Below are 22,188 nucleotides of genomic sequence, written 5' to 3'. Positions count from 1 at the left end.
TGGTTATCATTGGGCAATGTCAAAGCATGCTAGTGACCCTCATTGTGTTAGCCCTCACCAATCCCACCATGTGGATCCGGGACTATGGAAGTTGATGTGGAGTATGAAGGCAGTACCAAAAATCAACAACTTTCTATGGAGAGCTATTTCAAATGTCGTTCCTACAAAACACAACCTTTTCTCTCGTCACATTTGCATGGATCCTAGATGTTCCTTTTGTGGAACAGAGGATGAATTTTAGAACATATTCTCGTTAAGTGCTTGTGGCTGGTGCACCATGTGTGGTGCGACTCTCACTTATGTTATCGCCCTAATAATCAAGCAATTACCTCTCTTGATCCCTGGCTTCTAAGCATGGCTACGATGGGATCTACATATTAGGGGTGATGTGTTGGGAAATTTGGAAAGAATGATGTCATGCAGTTTTCAAGATGTTGGCTCCTAACCCTATCTCCGTCATAGCTAGGTGCAACAATCTGTACATTGAGATAACAAATATTTGCATAGGCTTCCATCAATTGGTAGTCAAGGGGATCATTTTAATCATAGGTGAATCCTTCCAATGGACATGAACGTAAAGGTTAGCGTTAGTGAGGCTTGGAACTCTTCTACAATGGAAGCGAGTGGGAGTTGTTATTTGAAACTCTAGAGGTGAACTCATTTGCGGTGAGTACAGTTTCTTGAAGAGGGCTTTAGTTGAAGAGGTTGAAGTTGAAGCAGTGTTAACAGTGACGAAACTTGCTTCAACAAAAAACTTCCATCATTATTACAATCGAGGGTGATTCTAAGGTGGTTGTAGAGGCCATCAATAGTCCTTATCTTAGCAAGGTATGGAGAATTTACCCCATCAAGTAGCTCATTTGCTTGCTGCACTTGCCAACTCGAGGGTAAGACACTTCTAATGGGTTTCAACGCCCCCTCCCTCCTTGGTTCTGGTACTTTCACGTGATGGACTCCCTTATCCTCCGTCATTGGTGGTATGAGGATGGCTACTCAAGTACGCCAAAAAGGACTAAGAGATATCAAGGTGTTTTCTAATGAAGATGTCATATATGACATGATAGTTGAGTCATTTGACTCCTAACTGTCATTTTCTAGAGCAAACAAAGATGAAGTTAACATCTAATCTAACAAAACTATCGTTTAACAAAAGTGCGTGTATATATATTTAATTATTTAATTATTTTGGAACATTTCATTATCATATGCTCTCCTTTAATTTGTTCCAATTTTATCGTCAATGTATTAGTGAAAATTTTCCTCCTTTCCCGCCAGGCGCTGGGGGAGGCTACAATCACCAACGCTGTCAAGGTAAACCTCCTATTAGGGATTGCCACGTCAACAAAAAATGAGACCGCAGGCGCCGCACCGGGCGTCTCCGTATTTAAAAGGATTGTTTCTAGGTTTTCTCTTTTAATTTGTCAGCAGGGTTTAGGGGAGAAGGAGGAGCAAGCAATCCGGACCCCTTTTTCTCTAGGGCTGTAGATATCAATCTCTCCCAAACAAAATGGCTTTCTGGGGTCAGTTTCTCTTCCCTTCTAAATTGAAAATTATCAACGATGACCAACTGTTTGAATTTACTTATTTGGGTTTTCTGTTTAAAAATGAATGCAATTTTATATTTTAGTAGTTAAGTTTTGAAGTTTTCGTTATATCTTCTGCTTGGCTTTTCGGAGCAATCAAGTGGAGGTCGACTGAGTTGTTATTCTCAAGTGTGTTGTTTATTCATTGATTATTACAGGAGTCGAAGTGAAACCCGGAAATCCTTTCACTCACATATTTGATGGCTTGAAGGGACGCCTTCACGTTTCAATGGTAATGCTTCTTATCACAACGACCCCTTATACTTCTTTGCTTTTTGAATCTTCTTTTTTATTAATTTTTTAAGCGTGGAATTTAGCCAAAATGGGCATTGCTGTGAGACCTACAATTTATAGTTTTTTTTTCTCTGAAAGGTTTAGTTTTTCTGCTTTTGGTTGACTGTATTTATAATTTACTTCCGCTTTTACGCATGTGAAAATTGAATATGGTCTAATATTGAGTTATCTGAACATGGTTTCTAATGTTTTGATGTGTTCTGATATTTAGTTCCGACTTAATGTTTAGATCAGTAACGTATGTCGTATTTATAATTTTATATACACAGGCCACACTGGGGAATGGGACTGCGACGAAAAAAAGCACACTTCAGTGTAATGTGGGAAACAAGAGTCCTGTATATCTATGCTCCTTGTTTCCTGAGAAGGCTGAGTCATTGCAAATAAATGTGGAGTTTGAAGAGTGTGAGGAAGTCATCTTCTCAGTTCTTGGCCCTCGGAGTGTTCACCTATCTGGCCACTATCTTCCTCGTCATCAACATCACAATTTTGATGATGATAATTCGTATCCTTTTGTTTAGTGGGATTATTGTTTAGTCCATCATCTTTTCTTCCGTGCTTAATACTTTTGGTCAAATTTCTCTGTTTTTACTGCTTCACTACCTGTCTAATTAGTTAATGGGAAAGGAGAGAAAAAAACTGTAGGACACTTTTTTTTTTTTCCTTCTTCTTTTGCAAAAAAATGGGAACCCAAGAGACTAAGAGACTAGTTTCTTTTTGGGGGGATACTTTCTATCCAAGATCAAAGCTACACAACCCTTTTGGTTATGGACATTTTTCATCGTTTGTTTCATGTGAGGTTATCTTTAGTTTCCCTTTACTATGATTTCAAGAGAATCTTATGGGGAAGATATTGCTAATTCCGAAACCAAGATGTCTGTTGATAGTGAAGAAGACAAGTATGAAGATAGTTTTATTAATGACGAGGACCCAAAAGTCTTCTCAGCTTCTCCTGTTCTTGATAGTGAAGGTACGGCTACCAAATATATGCTTTAAATTTTTCTCTCACAAAATGTAGTATACATGATTTGAAAGTTTGGTCATTAGCAGTAGCTCCTGATACAGGAGTCAGCTTAAAATAAATAAAGCCCAGTCAAGTACAAGCTCCTATAATGAAGAGTCCTAGTCTTTTTTTTTTTTTTTTTTTTTTTTTACGTAACTTAAAGCATCGTTTTGGTGCTTGTTGTAGACAACCTGCTCATGTTCATCTACTTCGTGTTCAGTAGTGTATGACACCAGTTTTTTGGTGTCTGCATCACATTTGTTCAGTTTTTTGGCTTGCATCTTTAGTTCATATCAAGTTAATGTCCTCTTGAAGATGAATCATTGGTGAATTTTTGCAATATTATTCTGAGATATATCTATCTGGTATGTAGAGGAGCTTTTGGATGAGCATAAACCTCATAATGGCAAGGGCCATCGAAGACGACTTCGGAAGATGTACCAAGTGAGTGAGTCGGAAGTGGAGGGTGAAGATGATGACAGATGCCTAACTTCCTCTTTGTACAAGACAAAATCCGGTACTAGAAACACAACAGAGGAAGTTGAAGAAAAAGTTGACAAGAGAGCCGTAGATACCACTACTAGCAATGAAACAGAGGATGGTGTCTTTAATGCTACTGAAACAATGAATGATGCTGATAATGTGGATGTAGATGGTCAGTTGAAAAGGTATTTGTCCTGCTTAATAAGACCATGGAAGCTTGTTAAAAAGATTGATCTCTTCCCATCAGTTGAATATATTTTCATTGTACTTTTACCAAATTGAGTTATTGATACTTGTTTGTCATCTTGATTGCCAAATTGGAATGCAGGCGATTTGACCTGCCAGTAGATACCTTCCTACCTTCTTCTGAAGAAGGCCTTGAAATTGGTGGAACACCAAAGAAAAATAGGAAAGAACGGCTGGATGATAAAGCACTTGAATATGGTTTTTGTGAAAAAGAGGACAAAGCCCAAATTGTTGAAATCAAGGTTGAAAGTAGGACCCAAAATTTGTGTGTGGAGGATGGACAAGAACAGAGGGTGGCCAATCATATGTGAGTTCTTTTTGCTTCATTTGTCTTGAATAAATACATTCTGAATCATGAATCTCAAGTGTGCATACTATTGTTTAAAGTCAGAGAATTTACAGACAATGATGTTTGTTGGTTTTGATTTTCGTTATATTATTGGTGTGCTCAAGCAGCGCACTTGAAGGGCCAGATGATTTTTCAAGGCATTCAACAGAGGTCAACCTTGAAAATTGTGGAAAACTGAAGAAAAAAAGGAAAGAGCGGCCAGAGGATACAGCACTTAAAGCTGGTATCCTTGAAAAGGAGGATGAAAAAGCCCAGAAAGATGACACCAGAGCCAAAAATAGGATCCAAAATTTGTGTGTGGAGGATGGACAAGAACAGATGGTGGCCAACCATATGTGAGTTCTTTTTGCTTCCTTTGTCCCGTATAATTACATTCTCACCTCATGATACTTAAGTGTGCATACTATTGTTTAAAGTTGGACAATTTACAGACAATAATGTTTGTTGGTTTTTATTTTTGCTATATTATTGGTGTGCTCAAGCCGTGCACCTGAAGGGCCAGATGATTTCCCAAAGCCTTCAACAGAGGTCAACCTTGAAAATGGTGGAAAGCTGAAGAAAAAATGGAAAGAACGGCCGAAGGATAAAGCATTTGAAAAGGTGGACGAAGCCCAGAAAGATGACACTAGAGCCCAAATACAGACCCAAATTTTGTGCGTTGTAGACCGACAAGAACAGAAGGTGGCCAAACATATGTGAGTTCTTTTGCCTCGAATAAATACATTCTCAATCATGATACTTGAGTGTGCATATTATTTTTATGGATGGAGAATTTACTGACAATGATGTTTATTGGTTTTGATTTTTGTTTTATTATTGATGTACTCAAGCAGTGTACTTGAGGGTCCAGATGATTTGTCAAAGCCCACAGTAGAGGTCAACCTTGAAAATGGTGAAAGGCCAAAGAAGAAAAGGAAGAAGCGTGAGGAGGGGAAAATATTGGAGATTGTCTGCACTAACCTTGATGATGTTGTTAAAGAGGATAAAGGGCAGCAGGATGAGGCAAAGGGTGGCATCTGCCCAGATCTACCTGTGAGGAGTGAGCAAAATCAGCAGTCAGCCAAGGATGGGTGAGTTATTTTTACCTCAGGTTTGTCTCCGTGTCACAAGATATACTTTTTGCCCCCGTCACTCCACCTCGGTCTTGGGAATAGCATGAAAGGACATGTCCATTGAAATGGAGTGTAAGCTTTAGTAAGCGGTTCCATTGATCAAATGTATTGTCTATTATTATCTTCTATCGGGAAGTTAAAAATTTCTCTCCCTAACGTAATTCCAATATCTATGCGATTTTTAGGCCATGTCTGGTTGTGTGCGACTTTATTATAGTTCCCTTGATTGAGTATAAAATCTGTCTGTCCATTTTTACAGCAATTCTGGCCATGATTCTGGTAGATTTGTTGATGGTCAATCTGATGAAAAGAAAGTTAAAAAGAAGAAGAAGAAAAGTAAAACTGAAGCACATGAGGTAGCTGCGAACACAGATGTGCCTCTCTTGTCAGCAGAAGATAATGTGAATGCCAAGTCATCTCAAGTTAAGACCTTCCCAAGTGGATTAAGTATTGAGGAGTTAGAAGCTGGAAAACCGGATGGCAAAGTTGCCACATCGGGGAAAAAGGCTAGTCTTTCTGAATTTGTATTCGATCTATTTGATATTGATGCTTTTCTAAAATAAATATTTGGATGTAACCCTCCAATGGATAATGGTAGCTTAGCTGAATTATTCTTACTTTGAAACTTTCTTCTAGAGCAAGTTAAAGTAAAAGATTAATGGAGCTATGTTGATTGTAGTAGTTTCTGTTTCAGATAAGTGTTCACTATGTAGGCAAGTTGAAAGAGAATGGCAAGGTAATCGACTCCACTGACGGCAGTGCTCCTTACAGGTTTCGCTTAGGTATCACCAAATGAGATAAACTAATACTTTTACCAAAACATTGTTTCTGCTTTTGTATTTACATTTGTTGCTTCTTGCAGGCAAAGGAGAAGTTATAGATGGTTGGGATGTTGGCATTGATGGTAATGGCTACTAAAATTTGATCTATATTTTATAAATGAGTTTTTGACGTTTTGATTATATTGCTTTTGTTATTATTTCAAGACTCTTGTGGTGTATGTGCATGATTCTCAGGTATGCGAGTTGGTGAAAAAAGAAGACTTGTTATACCCCCGTCATTGGCGTATGTTATTAAAATTTAGCTAACCGATTTCCTTCTCTGCTTTTTCTTTTTCGGTTTCTGACTTGCTGTACATGCTTGCAGCTATGGGAGTAGAGGAGATGGTGCAGGTATACCACCAAACTCATGGCTGGAATATGATGTTGAATTAGTGAAAGCTCATTAAGCGATCAATTCTACAGCGTTTGGTACCGGCCTCTGTATTTTGTTTGCGCATATCGTCTTTTTGAGATTTTTCTCCCCTTCTCATCGGTACGAGAGGAAAAAAAATGAGGGAGTAACAACAGGGTTGGGTATAGTTTTCAAATGTATGGGAACAGCCTCGAGATTTTGCAATAGAAAGCTGGCTTTTGGGATGATTCTGTAAACGTTTTGCTCTGGTCTAATCAAAGTTGTAATTTCCATTTACCCACGTGTTTGTTTTCATAAAGCACCGGATTTATGCAAAAGTTTTGCACAAGAAAAAGAAAGTAATATTCTCAAATGGCGCTAGAATTGCAGTGTTAAGTCTTCTCAAAGTGTACTGATCGGATCACCCGAACTCGGATTGATTGACTTGTCCGGTCGACCCCCAACTGAAGTTTTAATCACCAGCGGGGTTAGTAAGATCCAACATGGGGAGGCAAATAACTATTATTTAAATGCTTAAAGGGGTAATTGGCTGAAATACGAGTTCAAGGTGTCGAATTGGCAAGCTGATACAAGTTTAGGGAATAAATCGACCAAAAAAAATTATATTACAAAACGATCTTCAACTGATCTTTCAAGGCATTAATCATACAAATTATAATTTATACCAAGTATAATTTTGGTATGAGAATTATTAGACCAAATACGAGAGTGATTGTGTTGAAATGTGTAAGGCTATTATAACGTTGTGTTGCTGTATCCATCGACAAGTTGGAAAACTAAAATTAGAGGCTTTTCTCCAGTGCAAATCTAAATTACACATTTGAACAAGAGTACATCCCCTTGAACAAGCGAAATCTAATGGCTCTTGTAGGAATGCACAGTGCACTTTTGACGTGCATTGGGGAAATTTCACTAAAATCAAGCGAGCGGAGCGGAAGATTCTTTTGTGTTTGATGGGCCGCCGATTGGGTTTTGTGGTGTAGAGAGTCCAAATTGGCAGGACTCTGGAGGAAAACCCAGAAAGGTTTCGTGCCTCGGAAAATTTGAATTTCAAAAAGAGTTGCCCGTTGAGCAAACCGATATCAAATTTCCGTCAATACCCCTCCCTTTAACGGGTATATAACTTAGATGCTCTGCCCTCCCCTTTTGTCATTTGAAGTATTTGAAATTTTGAAATCAGCAACCAGCAAATCAGGAATCCAGAGAGACAAAGAAGAGAAAGAGAGAGAGAGAAATGGAGATGATCGGAGGAGAGGCGAATAAAGGAGCGACGGCGATGGAGGCGTTCGAGAAGCTTGAGAAGGTGGGAGAAGGGACGTACGGGAAGGTGTACAGAGCGAGAGAGAAGGCGACTGGGAAGATTGTCGCCCTCAAGAAGACTCGCCTCCACGAGGACGAGGAAGGCGTCCCTCCCACCACTCTCCGCGAGGTCTCCATTCTCCGCATGCTCTCCCGAGACCCCCACATCGTCAAGTTCGTTTCCTTTCTTCTTCTTCTTCTCATCTGTCTGTCTCTCTCTCTCTCTCTCTCTCTCTAACTTTCTTTCTTTAATTCTACAAATTAGGGTTTGATTTCGTTCTTGTATTTACGGAAATGAAATCTTCAATTGATTGATTTGGGTTTTCTTCTTTTTCTGTAAATCCATTGATTTGGTCGGTAAATTGTGAATTAACGAAACCCTAAACCCCAATTCTGAAATAGGTTGATGGATGTGAAACAAGGGCAGAACAAGGAAGGAAAGACTGTACTCTACTTGGTGTTTGAGTACATGGACACTGATCTCAAGAAATTCATCCGCACCTTCCGTCAATCTGGAGAGCACATTCCCTCCCCCATCGTTAAAGTCTGCTCTCTAATTTGTTTGTCCCCCAAATGTTTATTCCCAATCAAATTAATCACACATGGAATTGTGTAATTGAAATGGTGATTTTCTGATGATGCAGAGCCTGATGTTCCAACTGTGCAAAGGTGTTGCCTTTTTCCATGGTCATGGAATTTTGCACAGGTGGCCTTTTGTCAATTAACTTACAAACGACATGCTGCTTCTCTCTCTTTTCTTTGCGCTTTGTTTCTCCCTTCGAGTTTTCTTTTAATTTGGGCTGATTTGTTTTACTTCCATTTATGCAGGGATCTTAAGCCTCACAATCTCCTGATGGACCGTGAGACTATGATGCTTAAAATTGCAGATCTTGGACTTGCTAGAGCTTTCACTGTGCCACTCAAGAAGTATACTCATGAGGTAGTTAATGCATTCACTTTTGGTTACGAGTTATTTTGTTGCTTTTGACAGTAGCTAAGGAATTTGTGCAATTACGACTGCAGATATTGACCCTTTGGTATAGGGCTCCTGAAGTCCTTCTGGGAGCTACACACTACTCAACTGCAGTGGATATTTGGTCTGTTGGCTGTATATTTGGTACTCATCTGTTTTTTACGAAGCTTGCATTTGATTTTCGATAGTTTTGAATTTGTAAAAATTTGCTCCATTGCTTTAACAGTATATTGTTTCTGAATTATAGCCGAACTTGTCACGAAGCAAGCAATCTTCCCCGGGGATTCTGAGCTGCAGCAGCTCCTGCATATATTCAGGTTCACTAAAATGGTTTCCACTTCCCCATTACCAAAAATTTGCCAGACTACTTTCATTTTCAATCAGCCAAGTTCTTTTGCTTATGGATCATTGATGCAGGTTGTTGGGCACTCCAAATGAGGATGTGTGGCCAGGTGTAAGCAAACTCAAGGACTGGCATGAGTACCCCCAATGGAGTCCCCAAAGTTTGGCAAAGGCTGTTCCCAATTTGGACGAAATGGGGTTGGATCTGTTGTTGGTATGTTCGATTTTGCTTCACTCAAAATGTGCTACTTTATATAGGTTTTTTGTTAATCTACCTGGTGATGAATACTAGTTCTAAATATGTTGTTTATCCTTGCAGCAAATGTTGCAATACGATCCTGCTAAACGCATTTCAGCAAAGGCAGCTATGGAGCACCGTTACTTTGATGGTTTGAACAAGGATTCTCTCTGAGTAGGCACGATGAAGCATGCGTGGATCGGGATGGGTAACAGAGATGCGCTCTATAGTAGTACTGAGTTCTATTTGCTCTCCTCAAGCATATTTGCAGTTGTGTTTATAAATCTTTAGGTTCTATTAGAACAAGCATATTTGCTAATCCGTAGGATTCAACGATTCAACGATTCAACAATCTCAAGCATATTTCTATATTCAGTTGGAAGATGGGTATGCTTTACAGTTTTACATTCGAGCAATGAAAACTCACTGGCTTCTGCTCCGATCAGTCATTGTTACTGAAGCGGAAGCAATCGGTAGGTCCAAAGCCAATGTACCTAGCAAATACACATGATTACCCAAAGCCAATCAGTAGATTCTTTTCATTTCTTCTGCAAGACTACCATTACTTTCAATTGAGAAAATTCACTACTAGAAGAACACATATCATGTCAATTTCTGCTCAAGCAGATTTGCAGCTACAACTTACTATTGATTTGGCAAAGTGGAACATTGCTTCTAACGAATTGATGTAAAACTGATTCACAGCCGCGCCACAAGCCCATGAAGGCGGCAGACCAGAATGTAAGTGACAGTGAAGCGAAAGCAAAAGTTCACATACATTCTCTCCTGCCATATTTCAAATATCAATAAACAATACTTGAGAATAAACTTACATTTGTTGCGAAAAAGAGTGAGGGAGCGAACGAGCGAGCAACTGCTTTTGTTGCTAAACAAGAGAAGAGCAAGTGTACCTGTGCTCATCGCAGGTGGGAGTGAAAACTGAAGCAGAAGAAGAAACAGATACAATGGATCAGAGTGCACCAACCCAAATTTCAGTGCCCCTTTAACAACCAAGATGCCTATAAGATGCAGGGCAACATAACGAACAAGTAGGATGCCAACGACAAGAGATTGCTGAATCCCTGACCCTCTCAAACCTCAAACAACAAGGTGTAGTAAGTTGTAAACTAAACCAACAATTAAGTACGACGCTAACAGAATTTGTATGAGTTATTACCTTTTATTTGGTTTCCTCCTATTATCAATGTAAGAGCTGGGATGGCTCCGTCTCTGCAATCATAATTAGCTCATGTTGAGTGAACAACAAACGCTTTGTATAAAGAACACGCAAACCATCTCGTCTGTATATGTTTTGTAAAGTTGGGCATAAGTTTTAGTGTTTTATACCCCAACAAAGAAGCGGTATCTTGAATCACTCGTAGAGGAGCACCATCTCCGATCAGTAATTTTTGAATCTGAGGGATGACTCCGATTGCAAAACCAACAATCTACACCATGAAAAGATTAAGTTTGCCCATTTTTTCAATAATACTGCGCTGAATCTGGATCACAATGAAATAAAGTGCTGAAAGGACAAACCGCTCCAGTGGTTGAAGGGGCAAAATTGTTTTCAGATTGATCTTCTTAAGCACCATCACTATACGTTGCTTTAGTTTACCTGAAGTCAGTACCTGCCAATGAAAATGAAAAAGATACGCTCTATGTAAGAAACTGAAAAGAAATAGGGAACTTTCTCTCGTTAGAGATGTTTGTCATGTTACATTGTGAGATTGCAAATCTGGATCGTACATTCAAATGGGATTCATCTGGTAAGTAGTCTGGATTGACAATTTGACAATGAAACGACGTGTCTCTGTCTTTCAGAAGAAAAAAGAAAGAGAAATCTTAATAAGTTGGAAATACGTAAACAAATCAACAAATTTAATGAATATCGTTGTAATTTAATGGAGTCAGCAACCTTTACATTTTCTTCAGGTAAAGTGGTGTATGGTGGTGCATATTGATCCGGATTGTCCTCAACTATGCCATATTCCTTTGAAGAAAGCAGAGGCTTAGTGCAACTTACTTGGTCTGATGTAGAGGACCTCTCGGCGGACAGATTAGAACCTAGGGTGCTCCTTCTTGAAGATATCCACACAATATTATACACATAGGACCACAAATAAATGGCTTCTATCTGAAGCACGAACGCAATTGTATGCAAAAAAAGAATTAAAGACAGTAAACCATGACAGTTAACAAGGTAGCTACATTGCACTAAAGAGAAACAGTCCCTAGAATTCAAGAGGAAAACTGAAGGAAAAAAAAAAATGTGTCGAGAAAAACGTAATATACACAGCAATCGGTGTGCACACAAACACCTTTTTTCTGGGGGTAGTACAATATATATGTATGATTATATGTTTTAGACATGAGATTTTAATCGTGAGTTTAAATTGCAGTAACTGCGACTTTGCAACTTCAGAGAGGGAAATGGATTGTAACTTATTTGGAGCAACCCTTCCCACCCATTCTTAATTCAAATTCTAGAAAGCCAGATAAAGGAATTTCAAGAAAGCCCAAAATATTGGAACAAGATGTAGAAGGAAAATGTACCGCCATTGAGAGCGAAGCATAAGCCATAGCATAGGTGTGACAGACATCAGTGGCTCCAAAAGGGCTCCCTTTTTCTTTACAAACTGCTGGGACTATAAGGAGGAGCAAGTTTCCCAAATTTCCTGTTCAAGTCAACATCTCAGGAGATGGATTGAACGTGAAACCGAATATGATTGAGAAATAGGAAGAAGATTCATCTGAAATCTCTGTGAGACCAGTGTGAATGTAGAATGTGGAATTACCTGCAGCACAGCAACCCAAGACAAGGCCTTGCAGATGGGCAGGAGGCCTTGTTAATTGGATGAGAATCCATCCGAGCACGGAACCATGACATGATTATATATACATACATGCATACATTTTTATATGTGGATTAAACAAAGTAAATAAACCTCACATTTTAACCATGCTTTGATATGTAATTGTCTGCGCAAGGTTGAAACCCACCAGAGCGGGATTGAATACGTAAAATACAACCTTTTCGTTTGTTTGTTTGTTTGTTTGATCACAAAACACAAAATATGTAGTAAGCAGCATAACAGAAATTAAATGAAGGCAAGTGACGATGATGAATTAACAAGTAATCTACAGTTATAGTGCAAAATTATACACCTAAACACTATAGAATCTAACATTATTTACTTACGGTGTTTAAGTTCTTCCTCGTAACTTCCCCCCAAATATTGACACGATCAAGAGCAAGGTATGAGCCAAGTGCTGTTATCAAAAGCACTTTAATTGAGGCCGTCACAAACAGCTGCAAAAGCTCCATCGTTTTCTATCTCATCCTCCTCTGCCTCTGCAAATATAATGCCAAACGGAAAACACTTGTAAACAAACATGCAATCAAAATGCCAGTTTTGCTTTTGGTAGAGTAATTCAACAACATATAAATAAACATGTATATATACACACACGTGCATACATATGTATGTATGATAATAATAAGAGAATTAGAGAAAAATGAGGGAGAGGTTTTTAGGTTGCGGGATGAAACCTTAAGCTGCTATAACTAAACTCAGGAAGAATTGCTTTGCTTTGCTTTCAAGAAAACAAAGCAAAACGAGCAAGAATATGGTTTAAGAATTTATTAGGAGGAGGGCATGTTTATGCATTTATGCAGCAATGAAACGTGTAGTCGCTTGTCGGGGCTGGGTCGTGTAAGAATATTTTAATATTCTAAAGTGGTCCACATGACACGGTCTATATGATATGTAGGGTTTAACGGATATTATTATTTGTAAATAATTCTATTGGTCAGATTATGAGAAATGTTTCCTACCGAATTACAGTGATGGGTGGTAATTGATTGTGGGCTTTAAATGGAAACAGGTCCTCTCTCTGCCTCACTTATATATATATATATATATATATATATATATATATATATATATATATTGCATATACCCATCTAATATGCACTTGATAGTAGAAAAACAGGATCAGGGTTTTCACGTGCAAATAGAGGCGAGAGAGAGAACACCTATTTTCCTCCTCCGCCGACAGAATCTGATTGGGATCTCATAACGTTCGTTGTCATGGACCAAGGTACGCTTGGTTGTTTAATGTATTTCCGCATTTTATTTATATGTGAAAATCATGAAGTTCGATGATCTTGGCTTAATTGATTTATGATTTACATGTGGTATCAGCCTAGTTGAGAGCTCTCATGATTTTCCATTTATGATTCTGAACTTTAATGGAATCGGTGGTTAACAAGTGTTCAATGTCTGCTGTTTTGAGGCAAACATGATTATATTTTATTTGCATGTATCGAGATTATATTTTATTTGCACGTATCGATTATGCATGTTGGGATTAAGAAATTGTGATCTTAGTTTTATTACAATTTTTGCCGAATTGCATAATTGGGTATGGAAATTATGATGCAATCTGGGCGATTCTTTTAGTTGGAATTAGTTAAAGTAATTTGAATATCTGTGATTGATCATTACGATTATAAACGTCATTCATTTAATTTGTAATTCTTCTTACGAAATTATTTGTTAGTCACCAAAGTGGCCAAACTAGAAAGATCACATGGATTCAAATTAAATGATGATTAATCAATTACTCATGGTAGGATGATGCATATGAACGAACAAAACCTTATTATGTTTTAAAGGTTTGTACATGAGTAATATGTTTTTCATTTGTCATAAGTTCTTAAGGGTCACCCAAAGGTAGACTAATTTCTCATATGATTGATGATATGAATGTGGTGAAAATTGTATATTTCATTTTTTTTTATTTGTTCGGATATCCAAAGATAACGAAACCTGTCTTGTTAGAGATGTACAATTATCAATAAGGTATTATGCATCAATGATTGTTTGTATTGTTGTAGTATCTACCCAAAGGAGAATATGGTAATACACTTACTGTTATTACAAGTGTTTTTATTACTCAAAGCATTAATGTTGCAAGCACTTGTGAATTGCAGTGTCAGTGTCTGTTTCTCTTCATTCACTTGCTCCATCTATTCCCTCACTTAATGGAACGAATTTATCAGATTGGAGTGAGCAAGTTTAGTTTCACCTTGGTGTCCTGGATCTTGATTTAGCACTTTGAACTGATAAACTTACTACTCTTACGAAAACAAGCAGCGCTGAGGAAAAATCTCTCTATAATGCCTGGGAGAGATCCAATAGATTGAGCATTATGTTTATGTGAATGACTATAGCAAGCAACATAAAGACTGGCCTTCCTCAAGCTGAAACTGCTAAGGAATACTTGAAAAATATTGAGACTCGTTTCAAAATTGCTGATAAGTCTCTTGCTGGGACATTAATGGCCGAGCTTACCACCAAGAAATTTGATGGTATGTGAAGCATGCATGAGCATGTCCTTGAAATGACTAATATAACAGCAAAGCTAAAGACTCTTGGAATGAATGTGGATGACTCCTTTCTTGTTCAATTTATTTTGAATTCCTTGCCTCCTCAGTATGGGCCATTTCAAATCAACTATAATGCTATTAAGGACAAGTGGAATGTTGATGAATTGGCCACTAAACTCGTTCAAGAGGAGGGAAGGCTTAAGCAGCAAGGAGAACATTCCGTTCATTTAGTAAGTCAAGGAGCTGAAAGAAAATTTGGAAGAAAGCCTGGAAAGGGCAAGAAAAAAGGATCACCCAAGGTGAATGGGCCTGCTAATGCTACTTAGGCTCATGATAAGGAACATAAAAGTGATTTATGTTGCTTCTGTAGGAAGCCTGGGCATTATCAAAGGAATTGCCAGAAATTCAAAGAATGGTTCGAAAAGAAAGGTGAGCCTTTGGCTTGTGTAAGTTTCGAATCATATTAACTGAAGTTCCTTATAATACTTGGTGGGTTGACTATGGTGTTACGGCTCATATCTCTAATTCGATGCAGGGATTCCTTACGATCCAAACTTTAAATCCAAATGAAAATTTCATTTTCATTGGGAATCGAGTCAAAGCTCCAGTTGAAGCTGTTGAAACCTTTCGTTTAATTTTGGATACTGGATATTGTTTGGATTTATTTCAGACACTTTATGTTCCTAGTTGTTCCAGAAATTTGGTTTCAATTTCGAAGCTTGACCGTAATGGATTTTATATAAAGTTTGGTAATGGATGTTTCAGTTTATATAAGAATACCTCTTTTGTTGGTTTTGGTATTCTAATAGGTGAGCTGTATAATTTAAAGCTCAATAATTGTTTTGCTGAAACACTTTTGACCTTGCATCATAATGTTGGAACGAAGCATTGCCTAAATAATGAAAATTCTTCATGCTTGTGGCATAAACGACTGGGTCATATATCCAGAGAAAGGTTAGAAAAATTAGTAAAGAATGAGATTCTTCCGAACCTAGATTTTACTGATCTTGGTGTATATGTGGATTGTATTAAGGGCAAACAAACCAAACACACCAAGAAAGGAGCCACAAGAAGTTCAGAGCTTCTTGAAATACTTTATACCGACATATGTGGACCTTTTGATGTTCCATCCTTTGGTGGAGAAAAATATTTTATCACCTTTATAGACGATTTTTCACGTTACAGCTATATTTATCTATTGAAAGAAAAGTCTGAAGCAGTGAATACCCTTCAGGTGTTCATTATTAAAGTTGAAAGACAATTAGATAAAAAGGTGAAGATTGTCAGGTCGGATAAAGGTGGTGAATTTTATGGAAAATATGATGAATCAGGAAAATGTCCTGGTCTATTTGCAAAACTCCTTGAAAAGCATGGCATATGTGCACAATACACTATGCCAGGTACGCCACAGCGGAATGGTGTTGCTGAAAGGCGTAATCGTACTCTTATGGACATGGTTAGGAGTATGTTAAGTAATGCATCTTTGCCTATATCATTGTGGATATATGCTCTTAGGACTGCTGTATATTTATTAAACCGGGTTCCTAGTAAGGCAGTTCCCAAAACACTATTTGAACGGTGGACATGAAGGAAACCTAGTTTAAGGCACCTGCATGTTTGGGGTTGCCCAGCAGAAATAACAATTTATAATCCGCATGAAAAGAAGTTGGATTTTAGAACGATTAGTGGTTACTTTATTGGTTACCCAGAAAAATCCAAAGGATATAGGTTTTACTATCCTAATCATAGTACGAGAATTGTTGAAACCGGCAATGCCAGATTCATTGAAAATGGTGAAATCAGTGGGAGTGAAAAACCTAAAGAATTGGTCATTAATGAAGTGAGGGTGCAAATTCCTACACCTATAATTTCTAAGCAAGTTGTTATTCCTACACACGTTGAACCCTTAGACAATGTTGAACAACAAATTAATGACCATCCGCTCCCGAATGAGATTATCACAAATGAAAATGTAGTGGAAGAACCACAAGAAATAGCATTAAGGAGATCTCAAAGAGAACGGAAACGTGCTATTTCGGATGATTATGTGGTATATCTACAAGAGTCTGACATTGATGTAGGAATAAATAAAGATTTGGTTTCGTTTTCACAAACTGTTAACTGTATTGGTTCTAGTAAATGGATTGATGCCATGAATGATGAGTTAAAATCAATGGACCAAAATGAAGTCTGGGATCTCATTGAATTGCCTAAAGGTTGTAAGAGAGTTGGGTGTAAGTGGGTTTTTAAGACCAAACACGACTTTAATGGCAATATAGAATGATATAAAGCCAGATTGGTGGCCAAAGCTTTATTCAGAAAGAAGACGTTGCTTACAAAGAGAGATTCTCACCAGTTTCAAAGAAAGACTCTTTTAGAATCATTATGGCATTAGTAGCTCATTATGATTTAGAGTTACATCAAATGGATGTAAAAACAACATTCTTGAATGAGAGTTTGGTAGAAGAAGTCTACATGGATTAACCTGAGGACTTCGCATTAAAGGGAAAGGAACACATGGTCTGTAAATTAAGGAAGTCAATATACGGACTTAAACAAGCTTCACGACAATGGTATCTTAAGTTTGATAATATCATTGTATCCTTTGGTTTTAAAGCAAACATCGCTAATCGATGTATATATCTGAAGGTTAGTGGGAGCAAGTTTATCTTTTTGATTTTGTATGTTGATGACATTTTGCTTGCTAGTAGTGATCTTGGTCTATTACATGAGATCAAGCAGTTTCTCTTGGAGAACTTTGAAATGAAAGATACGGGTGAGGTGGCCTATTTGATAGGACTTGAAATATTTTGAGATAGATCACGTAAAGTGTTGGGCTTGTCTTAGAAAGCATATATTGAGAAAGTTCAAGAGAGATTTGGTATGGAAAAATGTTCATCCAGTGTTGCTCCAATTCAGAAAGGGGATAAGTTTAGCCTTATGCAATGCCCACAAAATGAATTGGAGTGTGCATATATGGAAAGTATTCCTTATGCATCTTCTGTAGGAAGTCTGATGTATGCACAAACTTGTACCAGACCAGACATCAGTTTTGCAATTGGGATGTTAGGCAAATACCAAAGCAACCCAGGAATGGATCACTGGAAAGCTGCAAAGAAAGTGATGCGGTATTTGCAAGGAACGAAAGACTATATGCTCATGTATAGAAAATCTAATAACCTAGAAGTTATTGGTTATTCAAATTCAGATTTTGCTGGATGTATTGATAGCAGAAGATCAACTCTTGGTTACTTGTTTCTCTTAGCTGGAGGAGCAACTTCCTGGAAGATGCAAAGCAAGATGCTATTGCTATATCCACCATGGAAGCTGAGTTTGTAGCATGCTTTGAGGCTACAAATCATGGATTATGATTACAGAATTTTATCTCAAGGCTTGGCATCATTGATTCCATTGCTAAGCTGTTGAGAATTTTCTGTGACAATGCTGCCGCTGTCTTCTTCTCCAAGAGTGACAAGTATTCTAATGGTGCTAAACACATGGATATAAAATACTTGACTCTTAAGGAGAAGGTTCAGAAACAAAGAGTGTCTATTAAGCACATAAGAACAATGATTATGATTGCAGATCCCTTGACAAAAGGGTTGGGGCCGAAGGCATTTAATGATCATGTTGAAAGAATGGGTCTTGGTCATAGTCCATGATGATTGTCATTTTTATTTTGTTTATGAGAATTTGTTTAATGACAATATTGTGCTTGACACTCTGAGCTCGTTAATTGAACATATTTCTGGTGTTTCCTATTTTCCATTACATTTATACATTTATGTGATTGGATGAATGATAACAGGAATGTCTCTAACAAAGACATTATCGGACCTATATATATGTTTCTCACTAACAGACTGTTTTAGGTAATTGCTAGTGTTATGGTACATGGAAGGGACTATGTTGCTTGTTGATGTACAACCGCCATGACTCGCACTAGTGAATTGCTTAAGATCAGTATTTATGTTGACCAATTGATAGTAAGGATTATTTTGAACTTTACTGCGTGCCTAATGTTTATTTGTTAAACCAGAAAAGGAACATGTGTCACTATGGACCAAGTAGGAGAATGTAAGAATATTTTAATATTCTAAAGTGGTCCACATGACATGGTCCATATGATATGTAGGGTTTATCGAATATTATTATTTGTAAATAATCCTATTGGTCAAATTATGATAAATGTTTCCTATCGAAGTGGTAATTGATTATGGGCTTTAAATGGAAACGGGTCCTCTTTCTACCTCACTTATATATATTGCATATACCCATCTAATATGCACTTGATAGTAGAAAAACATGATTAGGATTTTCACATGCAAATAGAGGCAAGAGAGAGAACACCTATTTCCTCCTCCGCCGACAGAATCCGATTGGGATCTCATAGCGTTCATTGTCATGGACCAAGGTACGCTTGGTTGTTTAATGTATTTCCGCATTTTATTTATATGTGAAAATCATGAAGTTCGATGATCATGGCTTAATTGATTTATGATTTACAGGTTGACCCGACGCCAATGAGATCATGGGATGGCGCTCAAATAAAAAGGTTAATCAACACATGTCTCGTCTGGCATCTGCGTTTCCATCTTTTTCTGCTTCCCTTCTGGTCGGGCTGGATTTCTGGACTTGAACCCTTGCACAGCTCCTCAAGGAAGTGGCTCTTTCTTGCTTGTCGGGCAAGATCTTGCTACTTAGATTACTACAAGACGAGTTTATAGTTAGTTTAAATGGTGCCTTTGTGGGGCATTTGGTATAGACCTTGAGGCTCACAATCAAAACTAACAAGTATCTGAGTGTGTCATTGTTATGTTTGTATAACAGATTGTTGAATGGGTGTGAATTAAGTTGATTACTTGCACCTTAAGTTATTTAGACTTCTTCTAAAAGGATTATCACAGATGAGTTAAGTCTGCATTAGGTTCTTTTTCTTGCCTTGTAAACAAGGACTTTTAGTTCATAACGTTGTATGTCCAAGATGAAGGGAGTTCAAGGCCCTTTTGACCATTTCCTTGATCAAAGTTCACTTTAAGGAAAACATGCTTGATAACTTAACCAGATTTGAACGCAAATGGAAACTCTTAAGTAGAAAACAATTGAAAGTGACTTAAATACATGAAGGAAAGTACACTAAATGACAGATCTATTAAATGTAAGTACAAAGAAAAGAGACTTGGGCAAGATTTAACCTTGTCAAGCAAGGTTCAACTTATTGCAACCACTTCTCTTTATGTTTACAAGGGTTTGTATGCGGTGAGGGATGAAAAGTAAATAGGTTTTACTAGAGGGAATCGATACTACAACACTAAGGGAAGGTAGCAGAGCTTATAATCTTGACAAAAAATGGCTTTCTATGAGGAAACTATAGCTAAAAGGGACTAAATCTGGACAAAATTCAGCTTTCTGGGTGCAAACTGGTTTGAGAGTAAAGTTTGGATGTCTTTTGATGGGTTGGTTCAGTGTCCTCGTCTTTGGTGTCTCTCTCAGATTTTATAGACCATTTAGCCCGACTGTCTTGTCTCTTTCCTTAGCTGATAACATTTGGAAGGCAGTGAGTCATCATTTATTTACTTGTCATGCCCTTAAAAAGCGCTTTTTGGTTGGTGATGAGTTGGTCTTTGTCACTCATCACCTCAATCATAGGCATGTGGCCTAAGCTTTGGCTGAAATGGCTTTCAATCTGCTTCGGGCCTATCGATTGGGCTCGAGCAAGTCTTCATTTACTTTCGCGCCTTTAGGCCTTCATTATTACAAAGCCTAGTGTTTAAATATTAACCTAAACAGTGCCCTCTTTAGTCATTGTCAAGTCTGTTAACCGAGACATAGATAATGATTAAATATTAATTGCACGCTTTAACTCGGGAGACGTGCCATTTACTCAGCCATTTTTCGAATAAACCTTTGCACTAACCCCGATCCTCAACGTTAACTAACTGCATGTTAAATAACCTCCATTTAAATTTCCTCGGCCAACACTTCCATCAATACTTAGTCTCTGAATTTCTAGAATTCTTGATCTTCTTGCCTTCTCAGCTTTTTCTTGCTTTCTGCCTTCAATTACTTTCACTTCTTCCTTCCAAAAAATAACCATGGCCCCCAAAGTTCGCCCTGCATGTGAATATGGAGAAGGGATAATCAATTTGCGCTGTCGGCTCAACGACCTTCATTACCCTTAGGTTGGCCTGATCTTGTTAATTTTCTTCAAATAGGGAGGGGTGCATTCCTTGGGGCCTGCTTGGACTGCCCGAGTCCCAATTGCAATGGAGAACAACATGCCTACTGCCAATTGGTTCACCCCTAACCCTTATTCTGCCGAGATTGGGATTTTGGCCTCCGAGTGGTCGAATTTCAAAAGGGGTTTCCCACTGATGAAGGATGAAGCTTGGTCATGGTGGGGTGGATGAGCTCGAGCCCATTTGGAAGCAGAAGTAGATGGAAAATGGCATCTACAAGCTCATAATGATGTCCAAGGTCACTGTCATAGCCAAGCCCAAGCTTCTAACCATTGCACTCCTCTTCTGGAATAATGGGACCAATACATTCGACTTCAGAATGGGTCCTATGACTCCCACCGTCTTGGATATGGCTCAGGTCTTTGGCCTGAGGCCCTCGGGAAGGTGTGTGGATATCACACACGATTGGTCTTTGCCCTCTCACCCGACTGCTGAAGGCTCGGAGGCTTTTGAGTTAATCACCCACGTGGAGTACAATTCCTCCACCTTTAAAAGCTTTGGGACGTCATTCGTGGGCTTCATCCCCTTTGCGAAGAAAATGTTTAGCCTGCCTTCTCTGACTACAGATAGGGCCCAGGAACACATGTACTTCCTCTTCTACTAGTTGAACAAACATATGTTCCCCAACAAGTCGAAAAGAGTAAAGCTAGAGTAGACCCTCTTGGTGGAGTTACTACACTATTTCGACGACTTTGCCACGGGGCATTTTATCTTGGTGTACCTCTACGATATTCTCCACAAGATGACTAAGGGCGAGCCATTCGAGACAGTTCGAGATCAACCTCAATGGGCCCACCTGGATGGTTTAACTTTGGCTCCAATGGTACTTCCCCAAATTTCGGACGGCCAACCTGGAATTCCCTGAGGGCGTAGCTCCAGCCCGTATCTTGGCAGAGGCTTCCATCACCAATCATTATACTTTCGCCTGCCTCTACTTCCTCAGAATCTGTCAGACTCGAGTAAATTTGGAGTGGGGTGCCTCTATCAGGAGGTACCCTTGGTTCTCGGATCAAATTTTCAAGGATGCCTTTGGGGAGGATGCCAATAGCCTATGTAAAGAAAAATTCATCAGCTAAATCCAATAGAGAGATCTAGCCTGGGGAGTTTGAAGTGACCGAACTGGCTATGAGCGTGGGCTAGAAGTCTACCACCCCAACATTTGTGGTAGACAGCTGGGATTCAAGCAGGCAATCCCAGTGCCCTTTTTTTTTACTTTATGCAATGTGGGACTTCTTATCGTCTTCGCTCTCATTCCAAGGTTACCTTTCGGACAACTTGGCGCAGCATGGAGGTGATGTGCAAGATCGCCCACAAGCTTGTGGCTTTGAACTTCGAGTGCACTCCCTCTTTTGCCACTTAGTGAGAGGCCAAGTGGTCAAGGATATATAATGGGGACATCAAGTAGGCCCACGATCGACTCTTCGGGCATGTCTTCTTC

The 22,188-nt window shown here is 38.6% G+C and overlaps 2 protein-coding genes and 1 pseudogene across 5 annotated transcripts; 2 read left to right on the top strand and 1 right to left on the bottom strand.

Annotated features, from left to right (window-relative positions):
• Positions 1-1,360: 1,360 nt before the first annotated feature.
• On the top strand, positions 1,361-6,540 carry LOC103952923 (peptidyl-prolyl cis-trans isomerase FKBP43). Of its 4 annotated transcripts, none has more exons than XM_048576839.1 (14): positions 1,361-1,520; positions 1,742-1,815; positions 2,147-2,382; positions 2,711-2,847; positions 3,254-3,548; positions 3,692-3,916; positions 4,063-4,293; positions 4,441-4,653; positions 4,789-5,028; positions 5,330-5,576; positions 5,765-5,852; positions 5,933-5,974; positions 6,087-6,135; positions 6,217-6,540. In XM_048576839.1, exons 1-14 carry the CDS (start codon positions 1,508-1,510, stop codon positions 6,296-6,298), a joined length of 2,172 nt encoding a protein of 723 aa, XP_048432796.1. In that variant the 5' UTR covers positions 1,361-1,507; the 3' UTR covers positions 6,299-6,540. The 4 variants fall into 4 exon arrangements, with proteins under 4 accessions (XP_048432796.1, XP_018504365.2, XP_009362904.2 ...); XM_018648849.2 differs by having other exon boundaries at positions 1,362-1,520; positions 4,066-4,293; positions 4,792-5,028; XM_009364629.3 differs by having other exon boundaries at positions 1,362-1,520; positions 4,066-4,293.
• Positions 6,541-7,256: 716 nt separating this feature from the next.
• LOC103952922 (cyclin-dependent kinase B2-2) lies at positions 7,257-9,707 on the top strand. Its single transcript, XM_009364627.3, has 8 exons — positions 7,257-7,737; positions 7,966-8,107; positions 8,208-8,269; positions 8,392-8,503; positions 8,587-8,680; positions 8,784-8,853; positions 8,954-9,092; positions 9,198-9,707. The coding sequence occupies exons 1-8, from the start codon at positions 7,499-7,501 to the stop codon at positions 9,288-9,290; spliced, it is 951 nt and encodes a 316-aa protein (XP_009362902.2). The 5' UTR covers positions 7,257-7,498; the 3' UTR covers positions 9,291-9,707.
• On the bottom strand, positions 9,621-12,638 carry LOC103952933 (annotated as a pseudogene).
• Between the last annotated feature and the right edge of the window lie 9,550 nt (positions 12,639-22,188).

This window comes from the organism of the source record quoted next, unplaced genomic scaffold (assembly GCF_019419815.1).
Source record: "Pyrus x bretschneideri cultivar Hongxiangsu unplaced genomic scaffold, Pyrus_bretschneideri_v1 Contig91, whole genome shotgun sequence".
In the NCBI taxonomy this organism is placed as follows: Eukaryota; Viridiplantae; Streptophyta; class Magnoliopsida; order Rosales; family Rosaceae; genus Pyrus; species Pyrus x bretschneideri.
Note: the sequence above shows the minus strand (reverse complement) of the source record. Positions and strands in the feature narration are given on the sequence as shown.